This window comes from Filicampus tigris, chromosome 1 (assembly GCF_054856515.1).
Source record: "Filicampus tigris isolate MCC_2025a chromosome 1, RoL_Ftig_1.0, whole genome shotgun sequence".
In the NCBI taxonomy this organism is placed as follows: domain Eukaryota; kingdom Metazoa; phylum Chordata; class Actinopteri; order Syngnathiformes; family Syngnathidae; genus Filicampus; species Filicampus tigris.
This window is the reverse complement of record NC_141217.1, coordinates 34,500,344-34,528,069: the sequence shown is the minus strand read 5'-3', so window position 1 is coordinate 34,528,069 and position 27,726 is coordinate 34,500,344. Positions and strand designations below refer to the sequence as shown.

General features: G+C 42.8%; 3 protein-coding genes and 1 long non-coding RNA gene across 4 annotated transcripts; 2 read left to right on the top strand and 2 right to left on the bottom strand.

The window, feature by feature from the left end:
* Positions 1-2,175: 2,175 nt before the first annotated feature.
* On the top strand, positions 2,176-4,267 carry LOC147153757 (claudin-24-like). Its single transcript, XM_086035793.1, has one exon. The coding sequence runs from the start codon at positions 2,235-2,237 to the stop codon at positions 2,886-2,888; it is 654 nt and encodes a 217-aa protein (XP_085891919.1). The 5' UTR covers positions 2,176-2,234; the 3' UTR covers positions 2,889-4,267.
* On the bottom strand, positions 4,257-23,566 carry cdk15 (cyclin-dependent kinase 15). Its single transcript, XM_086035806.1, has 14 exons — positions 23,335-23,566; positions 22,149-22,277; positions 21,931-22,025; positions 20,506-20,585; positions 19,516-19,610; positions 19,363-19,425; positions 19,087-19,210; positions 18,876-18,996; positions 18,185-18,278; positions 17,677-17,740; positions 16,649-16,697; positions 14,895-15,037; positions 14,675-14,817; positions 4,257-4,948 (listed from the first exon to the last, which is right to left on the bottom strand). The coding sequence occupies exons 1-13, from the start codon at positions 23,512-23,514 to the stop codon at positions 14,705-14,707; spliced, it is 1,350 nt and encodes a 449-aa protein (XP_085891932.1). The 5' UTR covers positions 23,515-23,566; the 3' UTR covers positions 4,257-4,948; positions 14,675-14,704.
* On the bottom strand, positions 5,640-8,113 carry LOC147153756 (frizzled-7-A-like). Its single transcript, XM_086044803.1, has one exon. It carries the CDS (start codon positions 7,993-7,995, stop codon positions 6,334-6,336), a length of 1,662 nt encoding a protein of 553 aa, XP_085900929.1. The 5' UTR covers positions 7,996-8,113; the 3' UTR covers positions 5,640-6,333.
* Positions 19,051-20,768, top strand: LOC147153755 (uncharacterized). The gene is made up of 3 exons (XR_015087464.1): positions 19,051-19,178; positions 19,354-19,534; positions 20,521-20,768. It is a non-coding gene; the product is annotated as an uncharacterized LOC147153755 (long non-coding RNA).
* Positions 23,567-27,726: the final 4,160 nt, after the last annotated feature.

Below are 27,726 nucleotides of genomic sequence, written 5' to 3'. Positions count from 1 at the left end.
ACGTTACACCATCATAGACACAGTCTTGCAGGTTGACCCGTTGCTAGGATACGTGAATGCGTCCGCCATGTTGAATGTGTCAGAGTCGTCCCGCAAACTCAATGGACTGAATTTATTCAATCGACAACCAATAAAGTTCGCTTAGTTAATCGCATTCATCCATATCCATAAACACACACACACACACACCCACACACCCACACAGTCTCTCTCTGTCTTGCTCTCTCCTCCTATCCACCTAAACATTAACATTTTTACCATCAGATTAAAAATACCGTGAATAAGAAAACAATAAAATAAAATGTGGGATCGTTGTCGCTAGAGGGAGACAAAGTCTAAACTGATAAGACTGCTTCATTGGCCTGCGAGACAAAACACATTCTGTACACAGCTCACCCCTCCAACAATAGAAATGTTGCAAGACATCTCATTCACTCGCTCACTGTTCATTTTCCATTCACACAGTGTGTTTCAGGTCAATTTGGACTATCTTTCTGTCCTTATCAGACTATAAACTGTGGAACCTTCCAAAATATATTACAATTTTTCTCAGTTGCTTTGGTACGTTTCTCAGATCAGACTTGAAGTTCTCGTTCAGTTTTCACATCTACTCTATGTGTGGCTTGTGCACGATAAAAAAAAAAAAAGCTATGTTCAATTCTCTGCTCTTTCCAACATTATCAATTATGTCATTTTGATCAAAATGTATGACAATGGGTCTTGTCACACCCCACGCCATTTTGGCGTGAGTTCATCGTATAAGTCTTTACACGGTATATTTTACTCCATATCATACAAAATAGTTGAACACGTTGTCGTAATATGTCAAGCATATATTTACATCCATTTCAATTAAACTTTTCCCAAGCGAATCTTGGCTTAACGAAGGAAAATGTGCGAAGCATTAAGTCAGCCAATGATCGACCCGTTTTCTGAAATACGCAGTTGTAGCACGTGAAAATAATTGTTGTGATGCGGATGAGAATTTGTGGCCCAAATGAAGTAAGAAGACTGCAGTGTAATTCCTAAAGCGTTGCATGTACAATTTCCCCTAAGGCAATTGTCCCATGATCACATTTGTACTTTTTAAAAATTAGGCCATACTTATTTTTTGTTTTTTTTTGCTATGCAATACTCTTTTTTTCCTGTTTGTATCACAATGAGTTGGTTTGTCAACGAGTTACAGTGGACACTGGAAAGTAAAATGTGAATCTTGCCCAGTCGCAGTCAATCGTCCTCATACATGCATGCCGAAGAAATTTGACTGACTAATTTAATTAAAATTTTAAATAATTTACACAATGATACACAGACTTGCCGTTGTGATGACACTGGCATGTTCAGTGACACAAATATTTACTTTTGCGCAACATACTAAGGATTTTGAGAAAGAAAATGGGGAACCATGATGTTTTGCTATTTGTACAAATTGTTTTGAGAAACGCACTTTACTGTTTTGCAAATTTCATTTCATAATCCATTACTTCGGCTCTATTGTGACACCATTTACCTGTGAGTCAATTTTTTTATTACAACAAAACTAGTGGCCGGCCAACTGCCACCCGTTAAAACAATATAGTTGCAGAAGACCGTGTGCGTGAATTTGCGTGACTGTTGAGTCGCCTTTGGTTGTGTCGGTTTAAGGCGGGCCTTACTATTTTGACATTCTCCTACAATGACTCTTCAAAATCCAGGACGTGCATATTTCCGCGAAAACCTGTGCAAATGTGGTGGAAACAACAACAGTTCTCTAGACGGTTTCAAGGTTCCTCTTGTGCCAACTGTCCCATAAAAATACACACAACTACGTCATGTGCAGTTTCAGGATTTTCATAATGAATTTTTTTCTTGAATTGGCACTCGCTGGTAAAATCCAGTTTAGACATGGTTCAAATTGGCCAGAAAGAGTGTACACAACATTTGTAGCACCTGTACAAACGAATGACATTTTTAAAGACTGTGATTTGTGTATTTTGGGTCAAATTGAAGGTTGAAAGAATGACATTTAGATTAGTTTCACTGCTGTAAAAAAAAAAATCAAAACAGGTCCAATATGACCCCAGCGGTTTGTTTGTTGTTGTTCCGACTTTCATAAGGGTTAATTTAAACAAAGGGACGTATGGGGGTTGTTCGGTGGCTGGGGCGTGTGTTACGTTTTGTTTTGTTTAGGGGGAACGAAGGGAGGGAGATTGTCGACTCTCAACTTCGTGACCGAGTCAGAAAGAGAAACGGGCATGACAAGAATCAGATCGCTCATGGACCCAAGGATCCGCGCCCTGGAATTGCTCGGGGTGGCGCTTTCCGCGTGCGCGTGGATATTCACGCTGGCGGCCACGCTCAGATCGGCTTGGCTCACTCTGTCCACGGAGCTGCTGCCCACGGAGAGCTACGAGCTGGGCCTTTGGGAGACGTGCGTGGTGCAGGACGTGCAAGGCGCTCTGCTGTGTCAACGCCACGACAGCCCGCTGGCCTTGCCGCGTGACATCAAGCTGGCGCGCGTGCTCGTGTGCGCCGCGCTGTGCGCGGGGCTGCTAGTGCTCGCGCTCGCCATCCCGGGCTTGCACGCGGTCAACGTGCGCGCGGACGGACGATGCAAGAAAGTGATGAGAATGTGCGGCGGGGCGCTGAGCGTGGCGTGCGCGGTCCTGGTGCTCGTCCCGGTGTCTTACGTCGCCCACGTCGCGGCGCTGCGCTTCTTTGACGAGTCGGTGCCGGACGTGGCACCGCGCTGGGAGTTCGGCGACGCCCTCTTCTGCGGCTGGACCGCGGGCGTGTTGCACCTGATGGCGGGGACAGCGCTGCTCGCCTCCTGCGCGTCCCCGCAAAACCGTCACGCCCCGAGCCCACGGGATCAACTGCAGCAGGCACCAAGGACGGAGTACGTCTGAAATGAACACTTGAAGAATGTTTTCACGCGCTTTATTAAGACAGTTAGGGCACATATTTTGTCGTCGACAAATCTCACCGCACACCACGCAACTAAATTGTCTCACCAAGTTTAAGCAACACCGAATTAACGATCTCGTCTCATTACTCACAACTTGTGTGAAATCTGGGCCCGTTTCGTCAAAGACAAAGCCATTAAATACGTGGTCAATTGATTTGCGCGTGTACTCGTTCCGTGACCTCTTGACCTATATAAAAATCAGTTGAAATGCATTAACTTCCAAATCACCATCATATTTTGTTACACGTTTTGAGAAAATGACCACTGCATTGCAAAATATTAAGAGAAAATAAAAGACTATGTCAACAAATAAACTGGTTTTATACTGTGTAATTTAGCCGCAAGTCACACGCACACGCACGCACGCAAAAGATGAGTAAATAATTTTCGTGAAAAAGAGAAATTGGAGAAATTTCTCATATTGGGAATTATAATTCTATAGGAAGTACGAACTAGTTGCAGGACACAATTCTCCAGCTTCTTCCAACTTTTTCATGGAGAAGAGAACATTTCCATAAATGTCGTCAAAACCAGCTTCACTAACCTTACTTGTTCTTTCATTCAGAAAATTATTTGACTTTTTTTCCTGCTTGCATTACTGTATTTTTGTCCAACATCAATTATGATAATGACAACACAAAATATCCCAAAAACAAATTCGATTTGAATGTGGGTCAAACACTCTAAAACCACTTGGGTCAAAAATACGTCGTAGTTCGGTCCCTTCTTGACCCAATCTGGGTTATTTTCGACACGACTGTTTTAGAGTGCAAGATTATTTGAAAGTAACAACTCTGTATAACGGATTGAAATCCATGATACTGGTAACTGGCTGTCTGAAAAAAAATTGCAAAAACAAAACTACAAAAAAAAAAAAAAAAAAAAAAAACGGCTGTGCCTCTGTGTTAATGTTGTTCACATGACTCTCCTTTCTGTCAAGTGTCATTTACTTTGCCGCTGTCCGTTGGGGAGCTGAGTTCCCATTAAATGCATGTACTCTATTTGTGCAATTCATTTTCAAAAACAGAGCTGGGATTTGCCAAAATGTAGAACCTCATATAGGTTTCTTCTCATCCATCTTCATTGATATAACTCACGATGTTAGCATCTCAGAAGTTCACAGAAATCTTTTATCTGCCGATTTCGAGGATACAGAAATGTTTTATCTGCCAATTTAAAGGAAGATGCAGTTCATCAGGGGCATGAAATGGAAAGTTTGGTTTAGAGTGTCCAATGTCAACCTCCAGACATATTGTAGCGCATGCATTCTTGTGACAAACATCTGGAAATGCATCGCAAAAGAGGTGTGTAAAAGTCAGGTGCCACTAAACACAGAATTTATTGTCTTATTCAGTTTAATGAACTGTTATATCCAGACGTAAAGCTGAAGTATAGATCGCTTATGTTTGTCTTTTGATGTCAAAGCCAAGTATTGACAATCTACAGTAAAAAAAAAAAAAAAAAACAATAAAGGAATTGGCCTCATTGTTCCGAGCACTGTACTCTTTCTACCTGCCCCGTAGCCGCATTACGTATGAATAGACGGGTCGCGGGTCAAACGTGATCGCTCAAAGCGACCACCCCAGTGCAACACCTCAACATAAAAGCGTCGCTTTAATTGCTCTTTTCCTGTACAGGACAATGGAGTTTAGAAACAAGAAGGAAAGTATCCACCTCACATTGTTCACCTCATTGGCTCTCATCAGCAGCCAAACGGCAACACTTTGTAGCCATCAGCAGCCAACATCGCACAGATGCGGGTCCCAGGTCTCTGAAGTCGGAAGGTTCCGGAGGAGGCGAGACTTGTCCCGCTGTGATTTGTCCTGACGGACATATACAGGTACATTTTGTCACTAATACGTATATTCTTCTATAGTGAGCTGGAGTTCATCCAAGGTGACTTTGTCCGAGAGGAGGTTGACACTCTGGATTGGTTGCCAGTCAGTCGCAGTGTATGAGCGCGTTGAGTCGCTCTTTCACATCGCAACATCCACGGAGAAGCTGAACAAAACAATAAAAATTTTAAAAAATGGGATTGTTTTGTCTCCCAAAAAACAAAATTGGGTCAAATTGACCCAAGTAGCAGTCAATCCCTTTTTGACCCATAACTGTTTTTAAAATTGGGTAAAAAAATAATCCAGTTATGTGTCAAAATGGGACTAGCCACTTTTTTTTAGGGGGTTTGTTTCCTATTTAGGGTGGTTTTGTGCAATAAATAAATAAGATGACCAAAATGATCCAAGAAACAAGACTTTTTTGACACATAATTGGGTTATTTTTGACCCAACTGTTTATAGCGTGTAGACAAACCCCCGACGGACAATTTAGATTAGTCTTCAATTAGCCTGTTTTTTTTTGTTTTTTTTACATGAGAGAAAGCCCAGAGAAAACAAACACAAGCACAGGAAAAAGATGCAAACATCACGCTGGAAAGTAAGAGCAGAAATTCAAACCCTGAACTTCAACTGTGCGGCAGACATACTGAATGTTTGAACCACTATAGAAAGTGACGCACGACTAAAGGGCTTCAGTCTTTAATCTTCAGGTTATGTAACAAGTTGTGCAAGATTCATGTCAAATCATAAACAAAACAACTCACTTGTTTTAAAAAAAAAAAAAAAAAAAAAAAAAAAATCGAACTATTTTATTATGAAAAACTACGCAAACATGGAGCAGGTACAGTATATGATTTAACATCTTCATGAATAATCATAAATGTGCTCAAGTTGACTGTACAAACAAAATATGGTGTACCAGGGGTCACCGATGTGATGCACGTGAGCCTATTCTAAAAAATAGCTCACCAGTGATGGACATTGTTATTTCCTAGTAATATTGTACAGGGGATCCTTTGCAAATTGGCAGAGAATCCTCAAAAATAAAATGTTGCGTATTGCTATTTTCTTCACTAATTATTTGGAAAAAATCATGATCATCCTCTTCACATAATAATCGCATTATTCAAGGTAATTTGTGCAAATTTGTTATGTCAGAAGTGTGGACCAAATTGGTAGAACTTCACATGAATCAGTACCCAAGAAGTAGCTCTCAGATTCAAAAAGGTGGGAGACTCATGTTCCACAATGAGAGCAACTGTTCTTTGTTTCTATGGTGACCAATAACAGTAATGAGGAGCGATCGTCGACCTCCTATCGCGCGAGGCGGTGAAAAAGGGAAACCGATTTCCTTGATGTCTGTTCCGTCTCCAAAAACGACGGTACCTTGACTTTCCACTCTCGACTTTGACTTGAGACTCATTTGTCATGATTCACTTTACCCACAAACGAATGGAAATGCCATCCATAAGTTCCAGCCCCTCCAAAAACCAACAAAATCTCCAACTCACGGATCTCAATGTAGCAATGCGAGGGCTGAACCGAAAATCGCTAAAGCGCGGCATTGCCTGGCTCAGACCCGCTCAGCCTCTTATAGAAGCGGAGCCAGGACTGCGCAGTCTTTCCGGACCAGATCCAGAAGCCTGACGTTATCCCGACCATCATGGTCATCAGGTACTTGACCATGAAGACGGTGAGGTCCGGCGTCAGCGGAGCAAAGTTTTCCGACGGGCACGGCACGGCGAAGCGCTTGCAGGTCTGCATGCGCCACGTCTGCTCCCACCGCGGACGCAGGGCCTGCTCGTAGAAGTGGCAGGCCACCACAGCGGCGGCGGGCAGAGTGTACAGCACGCTGAACACGCCGATGCGCACCATCAGCTTCTCCAGCTTGTCCGTCTCGGTCCCGCCCAGCTTGACGACGGTGCGGATGCGAAAGAGAGACACGAAGCCCGCCAGAAGGAAGGAAGTGCCGACAAGAAGGTAGACAAAGAGTGGGGCGAGCACAAAGCCCCGCAGGGCGCCCACGTCGTACACGCCCACGTAGCACACGCCGGTCAGAAGGTCGCCCTCCACCTGCCCCATCGCCAGGATGGCCAGGGTCTTCAACGCCGGCACCGCCCACGCCGCCAGGTGGAAGTAGCGCGATCTGGCCTCGATGGCCTCGTGGCCCCACTTCATCCCGGCCGACAGGAACCAGGTGAGCGACAGGACGACCCACCAGATGGAGCTCGCCATGCTGAAGAAGTAGGCCACCGCGAAGAGGACGGCGCAGCCCTCTTTCTTGGTGCCCTGAATCACCATCCTGTAACCGTCCGCCTTGAACTTGTCCACGCAGACGGCTTTGTCCTCAAGCAGGAAACCGGCGACATACACCAGCGCCACGATGAAGTAGCAACCAGAAAGAAAGACCACCGGTCTCTCCGGGTAGCGAAAGCGCTGGGCATCCACCGCGTATGTGAGGACGGTGAACAGCGTGCTGATGCAGCAGAGGACAGCCCAGACGGCGACACAGAGCCGGCCGAACTTTAGCTCCTCCTCCCTGAAGTACATCAGTCCGTTGGGCGTGGAGACCTCGCAGGGGGCGCCGCAGTCCTCGGCGCCGAGGAAGCGGTAGCTGAGGTAGGCTGGCACCTCGAGCTGCGGCGGGCAGGAGAAAGCGCCGTTGCTCGAGGGGCGGGACGGAAAGTTCAACAGCTCTGCGAGGTCCGGTGTCGGAGCCGGCGCGGGACCGTTAGTGTCGGATGCGTTGGGACCCACGCAGATCTCTCCGGCGCCGTGGACGGGGAAGTTCTCACAGCGCAGCCTCTCGGGCCACTGAAAGCCAAATTTATTCATCAGCGACTCACAGCCCCGTCGGGCCCGTTCACACAAAGACCTGCAAGGGGGGATGGCCTGCTCCAGAACCGTGCACACAGGCGCGTAGACGGAGCACAGGAAGAACTTGAGGTCCGCCGAGCACTGGACTTTGACGAGCGGGTAGAACTGGTGAACCTCCAGCCCGGCGTCTTCTTGGTTGGCGTGGCCAAGCAGGTTGGGCATGATGGTCTGGTTGTAGGCGATGTCGGTGCACAGAGGGATCGAGATGGGCCGGCAAAACCCGTGTTCGGGGACAGAAAAGCCTTTGCGTTCTTGAGCTGAGCCCGGCCGGACGAGCAAGGGTAAAGCGTAGCTCAGCCACCAGGGCCAGGTCCCCCACGTCCCCCACGTCGCCATGACGCTCCAATCCAGCCAACAGAAGGAAAAGTAGTTCCCCTGACCGGCTCGTCACTGCTGCATTTCCCGGATACGTCTTTCCGCCACGCTGCGCTTCTCGCAGAGCTTTCGAATGCAAAGTCGTCTTTGCTGCTCAATGTGAAGCTCGATGGAGTTTTTTTTTCCCTCATCCTCCGTGAGTCTCAAGCTTGGTGGTCTGTTTCCAGGCGCCCCCCCCCCCACTGCTCCAACATGGGGTATTCGGGGCGGGGGGGGGGGCTTGAGACTCAGTCTGCTCTGCACCAATTGGATGCGTTGTTCACCCCTATCTTGTCAGTGATTAGCTTAAGCGCTATACAGGCAGTGATAGGCAGAACAGAAGCGCCGCTGCCTTTGAAAATGATCGGATGAAAGACTTTTCATTCTTGTACATATGAGTCGGACATAAAAAAAACATAGGCCGGGCACCCGTGCGAAGATCGCCAAGGCTCTCTATAGCGACACAAAAGGCGGCCAAGATCAACAACAAGAAACTGGACAACTAAGGAGGGGATTGGCAATTGGGAGGGGGAGGCTGAAAATGAGGAGATGGTGTGGTTTTTTTCAAATGCAGCTTATGGGGGGGACGGGGGGGCAGCACATAAATGTTTCCGCAAAGCCAAAATGCTCTTTTGTCAGTAATGACTGAAGACTGTGTAGGCCAGAGAGCTTCAAAATCATCACACTAGTAGCACTAATGTGTCTTGGATCCGTAAGAAGTCAAACTACTATGGGCGATTTAAAGACTATTATCATTGAGCGACTTCCCCACGATTCAGGGAACTCATTTTCAAAACGCGACGAGTGACAAATCTGGCGTCTTTTGGCTCGACGCAACAAAAAATCGTATTCATCTTTCAAAGGAAAAATGCCATTTTGGTATTAAAAAACACAGGAAGTCCTCGATTTACGAACGCGTTTCCGTTCCTGCGATGTAACTCAAACTCGAGGACCTCTCGTAACACCCTTTTTATATGGGAATACAGTGCAATTATTTTTAAATTACAATTACAATTTAAAATGGATGTTTCACATGTGCTTTTCCACTTTGTATCCATATATTTAAAAAAAAATGATTTCCTTGTCTGTCCAAGATTGGTAAATGTTACCATCAAACACATAGCTGGTTGCAGTGTTCAATTTATGAAGTGTGTATTAAGGAATTTGGTTTCCAATCAAATAGTCTGCGAGTTTTAATCCAACACTAAAAGGAGAGCATGGTCAGATGAAGGTGTTTACATGCATTTAAAACGTTTGGTTATCAATCTATTTAATAGTTGGAATTTTTTTTTTTTTTTTAGTTATCCAATAAACAGTTCATAATGTGCCAGTTAGCAGGTGGCGACGACATTAAACTTCTCTGCAGCAACCGCTTCCTTGTTGAAAAATCCACCACTCACCAAGCTGAATCACCAAACTAGCAGTCAGAGGTGATACTTTATTTCGTCCAAAGATCAAACTTAACGTAACACACCAAAAATTGGGACTTCACAGAAAAGTGTGTACAAATGGGAGAAAACAAACTGAAAATAAAAAATCTCAGTCTTTAAAAAACATCCTCCAGCCAGAGGCCCCCGGGACACTGTTGCAGAGTTGAAGCGATGTTATCAGCAACCCATTAGGATCCCATTCAAACGTTAAAAACATGCCATTAACATGACAAACCGCAAGAAGGAGGCCCGATGAACTCTGGGACAGCAGCCACAATTGAGCTCTGGCGACAGGTCAGCAGACAGGCCGCAAAAGGAGATAAATGAGATACAAGCGAGGCAAGAGCAGCTGAATGAAGACAAAGATGCTTAGAAGAGTGAAAAAAAGAAAAGTTCCCGGGGGCCTCCTTCAGACGTTTGAGCTTTTAACGGTGAAGAAGGATGTCGGGTCCAGATATGGAAATGAAACCCAAGGAAAAGAAAGTCCTTCTAATTTATTCACTATCACCAGAACCCTCTGACAGAAAATGTTCCTTTCTCTAAAATGAAAAACATGATGTTTTACAGAGTTTTCACCAACACATTCTTTGCTGCATTACATTTACGCATGTTAGCTTGACTTTCGAAAACTATTTCAACCAAAATAGCTGGCAAAGAAGTTTTTAATTGCAGTTGTTTACAATGCACGGCAGAAAAACGCAACCCGAATCTAGAAATAAGATACAGATTAAAAGTATTGTAATCAAACTTCTCAATTGTCACAATCTTCAGAGGGCAAAAATCAAAGGCTAATGTTTATTTATGTTGACGTTGTTTGAGTGGCGTGAATGAATTTTTGCGCTACAGATATGATCAGAGATTCGCCGAAAAGAACAAACATGCAGTAAAATATTCACGCAAAGATCCCTCTTTTATCTTTCCGAACTTTGTGCTACTTCATGTCAATCAAAAGAATCAAACAAATGGTAATGTATTAATTAATCAACTCGCTCCAGGAAAACAAGTTTTTGTCGGATAAGCATTTGTTTGACATTGCCGCCAAGTTCCACGTGATGACAAACAAAAACAAACTGGAAAAAAAGTTTTTTGTTGTATGCAGTGTGACAAAACAAAACCAAGTTGTGTCACTAGCATATTTGACTCGGTTGATCGGGTTGCGTTACGATACGTATCGCGATACCTAAATATTCTAAAAACGCCTATTTAAATAACTGAGGCGTGTGTTTCCAAAGTTTTAAGTTAAGTGCCATTTGACATTTCAAGTGTCATGATTGAAAAGTGCATAAATTGTTCCAGTAACTGCTCCTGACACACATGAATGCAAGATAGAAAAAATGTAAAATATAAATAAAACTCCATCGCAAAGCTCAACTTTAAGGACCTAAAATGTTCCAAAAGCACGTTATAGAAGGTGCAAAACATAACATACGTATCCTGCCCTCCCTCTGCAGACTGAGTATAGTTTGGCAGATAGCGAACAGACCCTCAAAAAGAGTCCAATGTTGTTGTTTTCAAACCATCTATTACACTCCAGTTGAAGTTAACTGTAAAACTAAAAAAAAAAAAAAAGAATTACACATAGTAAACATTCGAGCATAAATCACAGTACTGTACTTTTATTTCCCGAACGTAGTTAGCTCATGGCTAGTACACAATGAAAACGCCATTAAGTCGCGAATGGAAATTAGCGTGCTAATCGCGGCACTTGAATCCCTCAAACAACGGGAAATGATCCACAAACGTTGCAGGAAGGCACACGGAGAAGCATCCAAACAATACTCACAGGCATATGCTCTTCCTACGCTGCTAAAAACCAAGTTGTAAGTACGAAAATCGATCGTGATTTTCTTCTACTCCTCAAAACGTATCATCTTCTACTCCTCAATGTAACAATACGTATTTTGGAGAAATCCAAAATAATTTGCCCATTTTGCAAAGCCAAACTCAAATACCATATTAGCTGTACGTCTTGTTTTGTCCTAGTGTAATTGCCGTAGTTAGCGAGCAAACTTGGCCGGACATCTGCGCATGCGCGACTTACTTTCTTGCAAGGGTAATAGATAATAGTGTATTGACGCCGCTATCCACCTCAACCAATAAGATCAGCGGATCCTGTATCCTGATACGCACGAATGTGCTGTCAGCTCATTGGTCACAGAGCAGGGGAGGGTCTAGGGCCGTTACCATTAGTTGTCATATAAGGGGAACTGTTGTTCATTATGACTACTTTTGACTCTCACAATATCACTGGACAAAGTGCATCCCTTTACAACTCACTACGGGACGCGTACTTATATTTCTATATACGGGACGATTCCATTTATCTAGGGACGGTTGGCACCCCTAACGATAAAATGCCCAGCTCTGGTGGAAACAATTGGAACTGCTTGTGTTTGGAAGTCAATTCCTTGACCAAACCTGTATCACACGACTACCGGGACCACCAGGCTAAGGTTTCATTTGTTTGTCCCGCAGTCTGTTCAAATTGTTTTTCTCGCACTTACTGACATATTTTGTTTGTAAGAAGCACAGCGCCACAGCGGTAATCAAAAGGGTTTATTTTCCGCACAAATGAGATTAATTATTAATAATGACTCTTGGGGACAGAATTGAGCAGCTGCAAAGAGATGCTAAGAGATGCTAACAGACGCTAAGAGAGCAAGTGGTAAAATTAAATATGCAGTTGTTATTCTAGGAAGCTTCTCGCATCCAACAGAAAGTTTTTCCCTTGAGTTCGGAAAAATGTTTGAAAACCGCCACAGTAATTTCTCCTTCAACCCTTACAACAGTTTGGATCAATTTTTTTTTACAATTTTTGACATTTGACAGCAACATAAATGTCATTCTGTCACTCTGAAATATGATAACTAAAGTGACCCATCATACATAAAACTACAAATATTTCAACTTTGTGTACACTGAGGCCGTTCTGGATCCAATTTGACCTATGTTGACTAAATGTGATTTTTAGATCTACTGATGTGGGTTAAATCAACGAATGCTAATCATAAACTGTGAAACTGCACATGCCATAAATGTATTTTTATGGGGCAAGTAAGAAGATGGAAACTGTGAAGAACTGTCTGTGTTTTCCACCACATTTCCTGCAGATACATGCACCTGCTTCTATTTGAAGGGCCCTGGGGGAACCTTGAAACAGCCCGGGAACGAATGTACATACTAAACATGAGGATCGTAAGTCATACAGAGGACAGAGGGTGCCTTGAAAGGCGCGAGATTTGCACCTGCAAAAAACAAACAAGCAGGGAGTGGCGCCTTGAGATAAGAGTTGCATTTGTACCGCGAGCACACTCGTATCTCACAATGCTCGCGTATCAAACCATCTTTCCTGGTTGAAATGAATGGAAATGCCATATATCTGCTCCAGGATCGCCGCCACTCGCCCCCCAAAAAAGCAACAAAAATGTTTTTTAGAAAATAGAAGAGATAGAAATAGAAGAAAATATCAGTATAGAAAATTGTACTTTATGAAAAACGCAGTAATTAAACAGAAACTAATTAATTGAGCAGTTTCTACTACTTTTTTTCAATTCAATGGTTTTTGGTGTCTTGCTCCTTCTGGTGTGTGCACCTTGGCCATCTGGGGGCAGTATAACACAGAGCGAACACACAGACGAAGAAGAGTTTCACAACTAAGTCAGTAAGTTGCAATAATATTGGTCATTTTTCGCAAAGGATAAAGAACATATGCCTGTGAGTATTGTTATATTGTCTGTCTACATGTCTTGCGCCACTGCTTGTGTTTAAATATCCATTGTTCAAAGGGATATAACATCACGACACAGATGCTATTTGTGAGCCATCCGTGGCGTTTTTCATTGGTTGTTAGCATTAAGCTAGTGGACTTTTGTATAAGTTGCACGCTATGTGGTTGTTTTAAATAAACAGCAAGTAATCGTCATTGTTTTATGTTTAGTTTGACAGTAAACTTCAACTGGGAATGCAAATAAACAGCTTGAATCCTCTTTTTTAAAGTACTGTTCACTATCTGTCACATTGCTGCTTGTTGTGTGGTGAGCCCAGTTGTATTTATGTTGCCATACAGTGCTCATATGTCTTTTTTTTTGGTAGCAAAAAAACCCCCCCAAAAAATTAAAACAAAAAAATTGGCCAAACAACAGCTCTTATTCTCTCAAACATCCGGTCACTCGCATCTCAAAATGCCAATTTACCTGCAAAACTAACACTTTCCATTTTCTATGTGCAAATATTGTGTTTACTAATTCTGTCATTTATGTTAGACAAATTATGAATACATTTAAAAAAAGATGTAACACTCTTAAAACTGCTGGGTTTAAAGTAACCCAAATTGGGTGCAGTCCTGCGCCTGAGCTCATATCGTGCAATACCCAACAATTTCCCACTACTGTAATACCGTGCAATACTCAACATTCCCCACTACTGTTAGTCTACTTTTATTTCTATCCAATGCTGTTCCTTACATTTCACTACAGCACTTCAGCACTGTCACTTAGAGTTTTTTTCCTCTGTACTATGTACAGGCTAAAATGAGTGTTCCTCATACGTTTTATGTAGATGTATGATGTATCAATAAAGGCCTTCTTATCTTATCTTATCTTATCTTATCTTATCTTAACCCAGCACTGGATCCCAAAGTGACCACGTCAATTATACCCAGCACATTGGGTTAATAATTTGACCATGGATGCTGGGTCGAGATTTTGATTCAATAAGGGGTAAAAAAACGCCTATACTGATGAGTTATAGCTACCACGAAAGGTTTACCAGGTTGTCAGTATAGCTTTGGCTAAAAATACTGTAATTTTATTAGCAACAGTTGCTTAGGAAAAACAACTTTCCGCTGTCAGGGGTCACCACAGAGAGTCAGTCGCATGATACATTTGGCCCAGTTTTTTTACACTGGATGACTTTTTACACTGATGCAACCTTCTCATTTCCAGCTGCCACCAATATAAACCAAGCTTGTGACATTAAATTTACGTCAACTTCAGTACACCACTCCGGAATGGCAATCAGTTTCAGATCTGCAGCCCGCTCAAATCCAACCTTCAACCCAATCCGCTGCGTCAAAATAATGAACCCAACTTTGGGTAAAAGTAATCCAGTCTATTCAAAATTCCACAACTACCCAGCAAGTGGGTAGTTGTGGAATCGGTGGGCAAGTGGAACATATCATCTGCGCATAGAAAATGATCATTACATATGGGTTAGACTTGTTAAAACGCCACCTGATTGCTCATCTTCTGGGGCTGAAGATATCACCAAAACTTGGCGGCGGGCAAAAGTGAAGGTCTGACACGGCCGCTAGGAATGCAGGTGTCGCGGAACTCCGTCTCCAGATGGACGCCGGGCACCTTGAAGATGGACACGGCTGGGTAAAAGACAAGAGATTGTCAAGGGATGCAAAATGATGGCGACGAGCAGGTGCATGATGGGATCGGCTCTTACTGTCCTGCAGGTGCATGATGGGCGGTGGTAAGGTGTTAAAATATGAGTGCTGCAGGGCATCTGGTGCCGGGATCCGGTCTGCGGGCGCCAGCGTCAGCATCTTCTGAACCAGGTCTTCAGTTTTGTACGGGAGTCGACTCAACCTGATGCGGATCAACCAGATCTGCTTAAATAACCCGTGATATTGCTGGAATGTTAGTTAGAATGCGAGACCCTCGTCATTTATGAGCTGTACTAACAGGATCTGAATACTTACGACCATATGGTATTTCAGTTTTTCTTTTTTAATAAATATGCAAACATTTCTGTTTTTTTTTCTGTCAAGATGGGTGCTGAGTGTACATGAATGAGAAATAAAATGAACTTTTTTAATTTTGGCCAACGGGTGCAATGACACAGAAGGTGAAAAATTTCAAGGGGTCTGAATACTTTCCGTACCCACTGTACATAATTGACAAGCTCAAGTAAGTCACGCTGGGTAGTACCTTCGGGTCAGCAATCCAGTCTTCCTGTTGCAGTTTCTAAAGAACCAAATCTTCAATCAAACGCCATTTCCGGCGCACTCGCCTGCCTGTCTAAGTCTTGGTGTACTCCTCCATCGCTATAAATCGTCAAAGTACACTTACAGGTGTACTGCGTTCACAAAGAAAAGGCGAAGCTGACTACCAGTATGGTTGGTTGCAAGGGATTGTGGGATATGTTACTATTTTTAGCTCAAGGGTTGGAGCTATTGGTGAGTCGACATTGCGTGGGTGTTATTTTATTGATTTTTTGCAACTTATTGACCTAAAGTGTTGAAAATAGCTTGCTCTCTCTGACGATGAATTGTTAATGGTTGAGCAAAAATGATTTTGGAGGCACGAGCGTTCTGGCCGATGCCAGCCATATTCAGCGTATATACTTACGAACATTGCGTCTCGATGTGCACATGAGAGGATGGAGAAGGGCGTGGCGTAATGAACCGAATGCACTGCAGCACATTAAGCATTTACGGTGCAAAGGTGCAGCTTAAATGTTTCCTGTCTTCGCTGGTTTTAAGCTAGCATGCTGTTTACTATGTGTAAATATTACGTTAAAAACAAAACAAAAAAGGCTCCAGACAAAGGTCTAAATGTATAGATGAATAGTATGTCGGTTATTCTGTCAAAAATGACATTTTTTCCAAGCAGTTTACTACTTTGGCAATTTATAAGTGCATAGCAAGTTAACTCGTTTGTTTATACAAGGAAACCATACTTTAATTTATACATTTGCACATTCATTTTTTTTTTCAAATAATTAATTTAATAAATGTTTTAAAGAACTTAAATTATAGCGTTTCAAAGAATTTTGTATTTAATATTTTTTACATGTTTAAACCCGTTCTTGTTTTGTAGCAAAAAAATAAATAATCGTTTGAATAATCGTGATTTCAATTATTACCAAAATAATCGTGATTAATATTTTTTTCATTGTCGAGCAGCCCTAACCATGCATGATTTTGGAATGTGGGAGGAAACCGGAGTACCCAGAGAAAACCCACGTAGGCACGGGGAGAACATGCAAACTCCACACAGGAACGGGCCGGAATCGAACCCACGACTTCTGAACTGTGAGGCGGACGTGCTAAGCAGTCGAAAACCGCGCCGCCCTCCGGTCGATTAGTACGACCTATTTTGAAAAGGCCAAATATCGGCCAATATGATTTGCAGAACGATTAATCGGGCGGCCCCTAGTTAAAAGCATTTCTTTTGCGTCGACTTTTCCTTTCTCACCTTTTCCACACAGAGCGAATTGGCTTCAGCTTAGAGGGAAGGGACCAATCTGGAACAACAACAACAACAACAAAGACACTTGAGGACTTTCACAGACTTTGGCCTCATGCATGCTTCCTGATAGCAACTGTCATGTAATGATTCTCCTCATTTAACAAACGAGTTCCTTTCCCACAACCGCTGAATTGTGAATGCACTAGTATGCTGATTGTCTTCACGAGTAAGACTAGGGGCTTTTTTCCGCTACTGCTTTTCTTTCCGGTATTATTTTTTTATATATTTTCTGCGGACTAGTAGAATGACTGAGGTGCTTTGTAGAACAACTATTTCTGTGTGGTGTGCAACATATATTTACAGCAGAAGAGTGTGAGTTGAATTTCTACTAATACATTTAATAAATTAAATTTTAAAATTCAAAGAGAGTAAGTAGTTCTCTTTCGAACGAAAGGCGTATTTTTGCAGAAGTAAAAATCATTCTTTACAAAAAACGAACAGCATATTTGTGTGAGAATATAGTTCTGGTTTTGACAAAAAAAATCTTTCCTTTTCAGAATAAAAGGCACAATATTATGAAAATAAATGTGGATTTTTTTCAAAGTCATTTGTTAAAATAGGATTTTCTTCCCCTGTTAAGCAGTTACTTTGAAATAAATAGTATATTCTGAAAAGATTAGGACTTTATACTCCGACAAAATATTAATTTGTCATCCTAACATAAACACTTTTTTTTTTCCTAAAAGAAAAAATAGACAATTTATTCATTCCTATGGTATGGCGTTCACATGAAACTGAGGGAGTCCTGGGAAAAAAAATGTGTGTCCCTGGACCTGTAGTCAGTTTACTGCCACTTTCAGTGTGATAGCACCTCCTAGTGGAGACCAGTTTCATTACATGTGGAAGAACTACAACCCCATAGACGAGTCCTTCTCCTCCCTGGGGGTGCACGCGTGACCCCGGAGAACATTCATTCATTTACAGATGCGAGATTTACCAACCACGGCAATTGGGTATGACAAGACGAGACCGACCTGACTGATAATTGGGCAGCCGGGTGACTCCGGGCCACGTATCCTCTGATGGGATTCCAAGCACCTGGAGGAACAAAAAGGAGTCATGGCTCACTACACCTTCGTTTGTGACTGTGGAGTTTGCGTGTGGTGGTGCGAATAAAATGTGTTTCTTTAAATTATTAACAGCCCACATAGCATTTGGCATTTGGGCCAAAACTGGCATGAAGCTGCCGCTGGTGGCATTCAGTCGGTACTGGCTGACGTCATGTGAACCCGACATGGCCCAGGAACGGCAAAGGAGGCACCGTCTTGACTCTGGCAAACAAGATGTGGGCCAGTTGTTGAGTGAAGCATCTGGCCCAGAAATCAATTTCACCTCTGGGCCGAGATAGGCTTTTCCCAGCCTTAAAAACAGTTCCCGATTGTTTTTTTTCTACACAGTCGTGAGTTGTGTGGCCCACGACTGGGCCTCGCCAATTTTGCTATCTGGGAAATGACTTTCAATTCAAATGTTTGCTGTACCAACCATCCAGATTTTCTGCAGCTGGTCAAACACGTCAGTAACTCCCGGGAATGCGGGCGCCCCTTGCAGCATCTCGACAAAGATGCAACCAGCACCCCTGGACACAGGTGGGAGTGAGTTCCATATATGCGAGTCACGAGGCTCATGACTTATGAGAGCTTATGTTTCGAGCATGTCGGAAGTTACAAAAATCGAGCTAGTTGAGTCTCCACTACGTTTCATTGAGTCGAATCATTACTTAGGTAAAGCAAGTCATAAGGTTTGTTTGTTTATTTGTTTGTAAATATATTAAATATGTTTGGAGAGAATTGCTGAAAATATGTACGAAGACTGAGAACTATGTTGTCCTCAATTACAGTATTCGGCCCAGTGACAGACTTTGGCCTCGAACCTCCAAAATCGTCACTTTTCAGGAGACTCCCCAAAAAATGGCATGTTTGTTCAATCATAACATTTTATCGTCAAGAGTTGAAGCCGTTTTCAACACTTTTTGATTGCTCATTTGGAAAATAACACCCGCCCGTGTGGACTGACCAATAGTATAGATTTGTGAAAAATATTTGAAATTGACAAAATTCAAACTTTTAGTCTCAAACTCAAATCCACCACCTCGGCCCCTGAGAGACATAAATATATTTCAAATGTTTCTGATCTCAGTGCTGTTGTGCTTATTGACCCACGGAAAAGAACTCACCAGATATCCAGAGCTGTCGAATAATCTGTCGATCCAAGCAGGACATCGGGAGGGCGGTACCATAACGTCACCACATCCGAGGAGAAACTCTGACAAGGGACGGATTTGGAACGAGCCAGACCTGCGCATCGGACCATAAAGCGGGTCGCTAGGTATCGCCGCGGAAACACGACGTGCAGCGGGTATGTGTGAACCACGTGTGTGAACCAACCAAAATCGGCCAGTTTCAGCTCTCCCAAGTAGCTAATGAGTAAGTTCTGAGGCTTCAGGTCTCGATGGAGGATCCGCCGGTCGTGGATGAAGGTGAGGCCGCGCAGCAGCTGGAACATGAAAATCTACGGGGAGAAGATCCGTTCAATCCCATCTAGAATGAATACATTTTTAATACTCATGATAATCCCACAATGCGAAACTCAATTCACATTTGTTGTTACCGAGAAACGATGAAAATGGACGATTGAATGTAACGTATGTGAAGGGCTCCTACCCGGACGTTGTGAGAGTGCAGACCTCCGGGATGCTGGTTCATGTACTGGGCCAGGTCTGTCTGCTGCAGTCACAAAATGAATGTTTGCTGGTGCCCGAGGCCAGTGGCCCCGGCGCACGGCGCCAACCCCCGCTGCGTACGAGGGCATCTCACCACATATTCGAAGACGAAGGTGAGCGAGTCTCTGGCGTGAATGATGTCGTGCAGCAGCACGATGTTGGCGTGCTTCAGGCCTTTGAGCAGTGAGGCTGCGCCCGCACGCGCGGACGACCGCACACACACACACACACACACAAATGCACGCACACTCATAGAAGAAGTGTTCTATTGTCACGTTGTCAATGAATCAGAAAATTCGACAGCGACACTGGCACACACTGGACCAGCCAAAGGGCAACGGGAGCTGGGGGGGGGGGTTGAATATATTTACACTCCCTCCCAAATTACACTGAGTCTGATTCTTTTAGTTTTGCTGTAGAATAAAAACATGAGGGTTTGAGAGCAAAAGACCAAAGATGGTGTCTCATTTATCTTTAAATGCAAAACTTTTACGCTTGAGGAGCACATTTGGTTTCTAAAAGAGCCAGATGGGCCAGATCTTCTGTAATTGGGGTTTCAACAAATATGTAAGAGTTTATTTTAATAATGATATAATGATTCTTGTTTTTAAATAGTATTTTTTTTTTTACATTTAATTCTATAAATCTTTTAAATATTTAATAAAGATAAATGAAAAATAGCTAAAATAGGGTTATGTAAAATATTTAAAACAATATATTTCAATAATGAAATGATAAATTGTCATTGCTTCTAATTAATTGTACTATAATTACTTAACCAATTATTCATTTAAAAAAAAAAACCAAATGTAAAATTGTTTATTTCACTAATATTTATTTTTTGGATCAATTAAACGATTATTTAATTTGAGGAATACAAAATCAAATAGAAAATGAATTAATGCATTTTAATTAATCAAATTTGTCGGCAGTCAGTTGACTGGACAAGGCTTCACCACATATAGTCCACACATATATATATATATATATATATATATATATATATATATATATATATATATATATATACATACACACACACACACACATGTTACATATACATTCCTTGTGTGTGGCTAATCACCTTCTCTGATGGCAGTGAACGGCATGCCCTCCTCAGTCTTTGTCTGGATCACCTTCAGCGCCACCAGCTGCCCATTGATCCTCCACAAACCAAGGAAACATCATCATCATCATCATCATCATCATCATCTTCCTGCACACCTAATACCACAGTATTTCAGAGTTGGGAACTAACAAATCAAAAATACATTGTCACTGTATTTAAAGCGAAAGTCAACCCAAACATATTTTTTTTAAGAATATGTTCCCAGCAGGCCCACTAGTTCAAACACGGCATTCAGATTAATCTTGCGTTTGTGGTTTATAGATTAAGCAGCAAAATACACTCATTCTTAGCCATCTCTGGGGGCGGCCATTTTGTCTTCTGTCGACTGCTCACGACGACCAATCACGGCTGATCTGTTTTCTGAATCTGAGCCGCGATTGGTCGTTGTGAGCAGTTGTTATGTTATTACATATAAAAGAATGGGAGCTTAGCGAGCCTCAGCTTCTCATTGCATTGAATCGATTGCAATTAGACTGCTGTTGATTAATACAAAGGCGGCTTGGTGGTCAACTGGTTAGCATGTCCGCCTCAGTCGCGGGTTCGATTCCGGCCCTGTCCTTCCTGCGTGGAGTTTGCATGTTCTCCCCGGCACCTGTGTGAATTTTTAAGGAGCAAGCATCCTTATTTCTTTACAGGGCATAGTAACTGTCATCAGTGAAAAGAAATAATAACATGCTTTCTTAAGACCCAAATACAATGAAAACAGCAGGTGCCCCAAAATTGAACCCTGTGGAACGCCGCAAGACAATGGGGCAGAGTGGGACACAGGGCAACCAAGGCTAATACAAAAAGTCCCCCCTGCCAAATAGGATCAAAACCACTCTAGGGTGCTACCACTATGCAAATGAGCCAACAGAATACTGTGGTCCACCGCATGGAATGCTGCAGTCAGATCCAACAAAACAAGACAAGACATAGTCATAAAAAAGACATAAAAAAGATTTAATACGAGTGTACACCACTTTTGCCAGAATTTTTGATCAAATAAAAGGTAGCTTGGAAATGGCACTAAAATTAGACAGCACAGCTTGATCAAAACAAATTTCCTTAAACAGGGGTTACATCACAGCATGTTGAAAATGTTGGGGTATTACACCAGGGTGCAGACCGCTTTTGGTAATGGCCAAAACGGATTCGACCGATGCTCACGAGGACCTCTTTAAAGAAATGAGGAGGAACTCAGTCATAATTTGAGCCGGATGGCTCAACTTCAGTAGAATTTAACAACACAGAACGAGCCGCTCAATTGGTGCTTTGATGTCAGTTTTCACACGTATCTGTAGTCCTACCTAATTACATAGCCTGAAAACGTTTTCCACCTCTGCAAGCATTTTACATCGAGCGCCTTCAAATTTGACAGCCAGCCATGTGAGTTCTCACCTGCTGATGCCTTTATAAACAGAAGCATATGAGCCTTCGCCAAGTTTCTCCAAACTCACGTACGAGTTGGCTGTTCCGAACTGAAGTCCTGGTTTCTGACATCACACATGCACACGCAACACACACACACACAAATACTATTCTAACACAGGCCTATGCTTTAGTGGTGCCGCGAAACGTCACCTGAGCTTTAAAATTGACGATGGGCGTCAGCTGACCCAGATAAAGGGGTTCTGGCAGTCCTCCTGGCTCCATGGGTCACTGTTGCTGCGGCCTCTTTGCACCCGAAGCCGTCGCATCTGCAGTGTGTGGAACCAGTGAGGCTGCGGGCCACTGTCTGGATTCAGCTAGGCCAGGCAGATAGAAAGAAAAATCTCAAATCTAAACATCCCCAAAAAAAAAACAAAAAAAACAATGTGAACTGAAAAGGAATGCAATTTAAAACAAACATCCGGTCGTCAGTTTTCTGTATCCCAGCTAGAGTTGCAAAGAAATGGAAATATTGGTCGAATGAAAAGTTTCCGGTAAGTTTCCAAAAACATGGCCCAGGACCGGCAAAGGAGGCGCCTAAGATCTGGCCCGGAAATCAATATAGAACTCTGGGCCACGTGTGTCTCGCCGGTCTTCTCCCACCTTTAAATGCGGTTTCATATATTTTTTTTTTCTACACACAGTCTTATTTTACATTACAGACGTAAGAATTGTATTACATTAGCACACGCACGCACACACCCACACCATTAGGACGTGCTAAGTTTGGTTACGTTAAAGGTTGACTGACGTCAGCGGAAGAAGCCCAGATAGCAAAATAAATAGCAAAACCCACCTGCACTTGGCCCACATACCTCAATGAATTCCGATCCTTTAGTGGGTCACATCTTGTAGCCACAATGTGGACCACATAAGGCCCATATCCCAGCCAAATCGTATAACCATAGCTAGCCCCTATACAATGGACCGCAACTGGTTCCTTATATCAGCCTTAACTCAGCCACTTCATGATCCATATGTGACCCAATTTTTTTTTGAAAAAGCTTCAACATCTACAGTGTTATAAACAGACCTTCATTTTGAGAATTTGAGAACCACCGCACATAAACTGGAAAACTACACTTTTTTTTTTTTAAACACTGAACACACCAATTTTGCTATCTGGGCGCAATAGTGACAATTAATACCACCACTCACACACACAAAAGGTGACTGACTCCTCAACTGACTTCAACATAGTTCCTTGGCACCAAGATGCCACTAGATGGGCTACCGCGCGTCAATTTAAAACATATGACAGACAAATCCAGTAAATATGATGTAGTTCAAAGGATATTGGAAACAAACTGTCCACTGTAAAATGGATTCGCCTGCTTTAAAAGGAAATGCGGAAGTGTTTTTACTATCAGATACCTCAGAAACCGGCAGCGATGAAGAACTGTTGCTCTTTTTGACGCCCCTTTCTTCCATTCTCAACACCTCCACCTCCTCCTCCGCCTCCTCTTCCTCTCCCTCCCATGATTCTTTGCCTCCCTCGTTCTCCTCGACCTCGCCACAGCAGCACCTCCTCATCCAACTGGACAAGCCGTCCATCGCTGTTTCTTCCTCGTCTTGCTTTTCTTCTGCTGCTCATATGACCAGCGTGCTGTCTGGAGGAGAGCAAACATGGTCTTATGACTACGATCTGCACTCCCCCATTCCATCCCCTCGGGCAGGAGAACAACAACGTCATTCAACATGCGGGATATTTCTGCTCTCCAGTGGACACAGTCAAGAACTTCCGTCATCTGTCCATTTTCTATACCACTTGTCCAGTAGTGGGAATTAATAAAGTACAAATATGTTGCTATTGTACTTGCGGTTGGTACATTTTTTAAGGTATCTGTACATGGTTTGAGTATTTATTTTTATGGCGACTACATTTGAAACCAGACATCTACAATAAATAGTCTTCCAACAAACTAATACGCAAGTGGCCTTTTTTTTTTTTTTTTTTTTTTTTTTTTTTAGGAAGGTTGGTCAGGTGGTCCAAACGGCGGATGTTTAATGATGACCAGCAGGGGGCAGTATGACTACATACAATAAAGAGCCAATCGCAGTGTGTGCATGTGTGTAATTAGAATGAATCCGTTCCATGTTCAGTCACCAATATGAAATTACATTTGCTTTAATGGCATATTGATGTCTGGAATAAGATTTTAATGTGATTAACCGTCAAATAAGTGTAAAATTAAGTCATTTGATCTTAGTAGTAAAACAGTGGTGCCTTGACATAGGTGACCCGACTTGGGTTTTTTTATTTTCGAGACATTTTTCCAGTGGGCGGTGCAGACAACCGGCCCGACGCCACAGGGGGTAAAGCGTCAGTGGCCAATGTCGGATTGGTCTATCTAGGCCTTTACACTACCCTCAGGTGACCAAGGGCACACACCATAATGAGAAGCACAATGCGCATTGAATTGAATGAGAACGTGTGACAAAAATGGTTTGTTTTTAATTCCATGTAATTATGGCATTACTGTATGCTTTTTGTATGATATTATAAAGTGCTAGTTTTCTCAGAGAGAAAACGTATTTTTTGGGGTCATTTTGGGAGGAGCATTTGGAACTAATTGATGGCATTTATTTAAATGTGAAAATGTGATTTGTTGCTGGAGTACTATTTTGAAGTGAATTTGCCGTCATCTTGTGGCATCTGTAGGAAATTATAACCCTTTTTAGGCACATGTTAGAAGTTAGCTATTCGTGAAAGGGTTTGGTCGCAAAACACTGTAAGTGGACCCCTGCATACTCGAAGTTCAGCACCCTGCGGATTTACCTAATCACATTTCCCCCCCCAATAGTTTTAAAAATAGCTTATTTTTTTGTGTGTGGGGCAAGGGTGGCAAAACCCGTTTTTCATGGGAAAAGCAGTTTTTTTTTTCCATTATTTTGGTCGGCCTGTTCTCGATCTCAATACAGTATCCACTATTTTCAAATGTGCAACTAGAAATTTAAATCCACTTTATCAGTTTAAATGTTCCCATTTCACAAAAGAAACATAATGGCTTTCAACAGAAGACAAAAGTGTTATTCCTTTAAACGTTTCCTGGAGGCATTCGACCTCTCTCCTTGTGAGACAAAAGCTTACGTGTTTATGTTTCTTTCTGTTCATCGCAGCATTTTTCGTCGACATTTATTAATGCACATGGCGTTGCAGAGAGCGACGCTAGGTAGGAAATTGTTTAGCGTCCTCAACGGATCAATGTGACAGCCCTTGGCAACGGGATGAAAAACGAGGCAGCGACATGGGACGTAATTGGACGACGGGGGGAGGAGGAGGAGGAGGAGGAGGCGGGTTGGGGGAGGGCGGGGTGGGGAGTAAGACGGACGAGAGGATGGCGGACAAAGGCGGCGAGCGATAGAGCGAGTTGACGCCTGGGGGAGGTAGGGTGTGAGGGAGGGACAGGCCGAGGGAGATTTCTGTCTATCGTGTTTCTCCTCCAGCCAATTTAAATAATGTGATGCGCGCGCACACGCGCGCACACACGGGCTATTGGTGTGTGCGTGCGTGTGTGTGCTGACATTCTCCACCAAGTTGTGTGACATTTTTGAAAATCGGTAAAACTGCTCGTGTAAATGTGGCACATCGTGTGTCTCCAAAGAAATTCTACGGACTGTGGTCTAGTAAGGACACACTGACAAGGACAAAAAAAAAAAAAAGTACAATTATAAGTAAAAAAACGTACATTTACATTAAATTAAAACCAAAATGTTAAAAGAATGAGTAATATATTTCCCCCCCAAAGAATATATTTGTGATATGAACAAGTGTAAAGTTGTAACTTTAACAAGTGATGGTCAACATTTCTTCACAAGCAAATAACTAATCTTATTATGTTGTTGCTTTGTTGTTGTAGTTGACGATCAGGAATAGACAGAAGCATTTGTACAGTCACACTAAACAATGCAACATTCACACCGATGATGCTGTTGATGTGACAAAACATTGCACATTTTACTTAACTTGGGGAATCTTACTTTTCCATCTGTTCAACACATGTAAACAATACTATTGTCGATACGACAGTGGGCGGCCGGGTGGTCGACTGGTTAGCACGTCCGCCTCACATTGCGGAGGTCCAAGGTTCGATTCTGGGCCTTACATGTTTACATGTTCTCCCCGTGCCCACACAACAAAAGCATGCATGGTAGGCTAATGGAGCACTCAAAATTTTCCCTAAGTGTGACTGTGAGTGTGAATGGTTGTCCGTCTGTGTGTGCCCTGCGATTGGCTGGCAACCAGTTCAGGGTGTACCCTAGCTACTGCCCGACGCTAGCTGGGATGGGCTCCAACACGCCCGGGCCCCTCGTGAGGATAAGCGGCTTGGATCATGGATCTATGATACGACGGTTGTTGTGCCCATTGTTCTCACGTCCCTCATTGTCAGAGAGGGCTGGCTCACTGTATGAGACAGATCCGCCCCTAGAATACTGTACATGTTAATAACATCTGACAAAAGTCAGCTAGCTTAATGCTAACAGCTAACAAATAATGTCAAAAATCATGCAGCTAGCGGAAATTAGTATAGATGTTATGGTACTTATAAGCCTTCAAACAGCTGCTACTTTAACACACAAGGAGCAGCACGTCATCTATATCCAGTGGAGCACAGTGCTGCCTAGCATGTTACGGCACAATGTGATACTACACCAAAGGCGCGTAAGCATACATTTTGGCTTGCCTGTGTACTGAAGAAACCCATAAAAAACAATCAATATTTGCTATGAATCCAATGTATCCCCGGCCACTCCTTCTCGTGTTTGACAGATGGAAAATTGTCGTGAGGGCGCTCATAAACAAGGGTGGACTTGCCATTAAGTAATAACACAGGCGATTAACCGGGGCCTTGAGATTTCCAGGGGCCCCCAAAAGTCTCACAAAAACGGATGAAAAACGTTTTCTTGGATTCAAATGATTTCCAAGTCAAACTGTTTCTACTGTGAGGTAATTAAACCAAGCAAAGAGGAGCAAGGCGAACTGTTTTGAAATCAGTATTTCTGCATAGAGCATAAAATGCGACACACTCAGAAACAACTGAAAGCAAACCAGAGGTAAACTAACACCGCTAGCAAGCAAAGAATGAGGGAAAGCGAAAATAGACGATTACAGATGGAAAAAAAGGTCTTCTGACTATGCTTTGTCCGATTTTTTTTTTTTTAAAGCTTCCCGTCTATCGTTTATTGCCTACAAAATGGCCGTCCATCATAGGCGGATAGGTGGACCGGTCCGTCACATAGGCGGAATTCCCAGCTCTGGTAGTTGATTATTAACTAATTAAAGGAATGAAACTTCTTGATGAACTCTTTTCAGTAAACTACTGAAAGCCAAAATAAACGGAGAAAAAAAAAAGGAAAAGCAGCTTGGTTAATGAGTGAAATCCAGATGAAATCTTGGCGGATGAAACAATCCTCTTTTAATTAAAGCGGGGGAAGCTGCACGTGCTTACAATCAATTGACAATGATAGGCAACGCTCCAAAAGCAGCGATGAGCAACTGTACATCATCCCATATTTTTAATTTGTTTGTAAACATGCGGAAATTATGTCAACGTTAATAGTGATGTACCCGCTGATAAATACACACATTTTGTGAAACGTGCACTCCTTGTTTCTTGATATTAACAAGTTTGTAGGGACGGGGCAGTATCTTCAACATTCTACATCCATTGGAGTTAATTGCAATACACTCAGAAGTGGTAACACACTCAAGTCAAGTGTGGTTTGGGAGAGTTAAATACTGTATTTAACACAGACATTAGTGTA

Bases quoted from the DNA above. Each gene is read 5' to 3' on its own strand.
- LOC147153757 (XM_086035793.1), top strand. From the start codon at position 2,235: ATGACAAGAATCAGATCGCTCATGGACCCAAGGATCCGCGCCCTGGAA.
- LOC147153756 (XM_086044803.1), bottom strand. From the start codon at position 7,995: ATGGCGACGTGGGGGACGTGGGGGACCTGGCCCTGGTGGCTGAGCTAC.
- cdk15 (XM_086035806.1), bottom strand. From the start codon at position 23,514: ATGGACGGCTTGTCCAGTTGGATGAGGAGGTGCTGCTGTGGCGAGGTC. The intron at 22,278-23,334 runs GTATCTGATAGT...TGCCTGGCCTAG, and splicing joins CATCGCTGCCGGTTTCTGAG to CTGAATCCAGACAGTGGCCC. The intron at 19,211-19,362 runs GTAGGAGCCCTT...TTCTCCCCGTAG, and splicing joins TGCACTCTCACAACGTCCGG to ATTTTCATGTTCCAGCTGCT.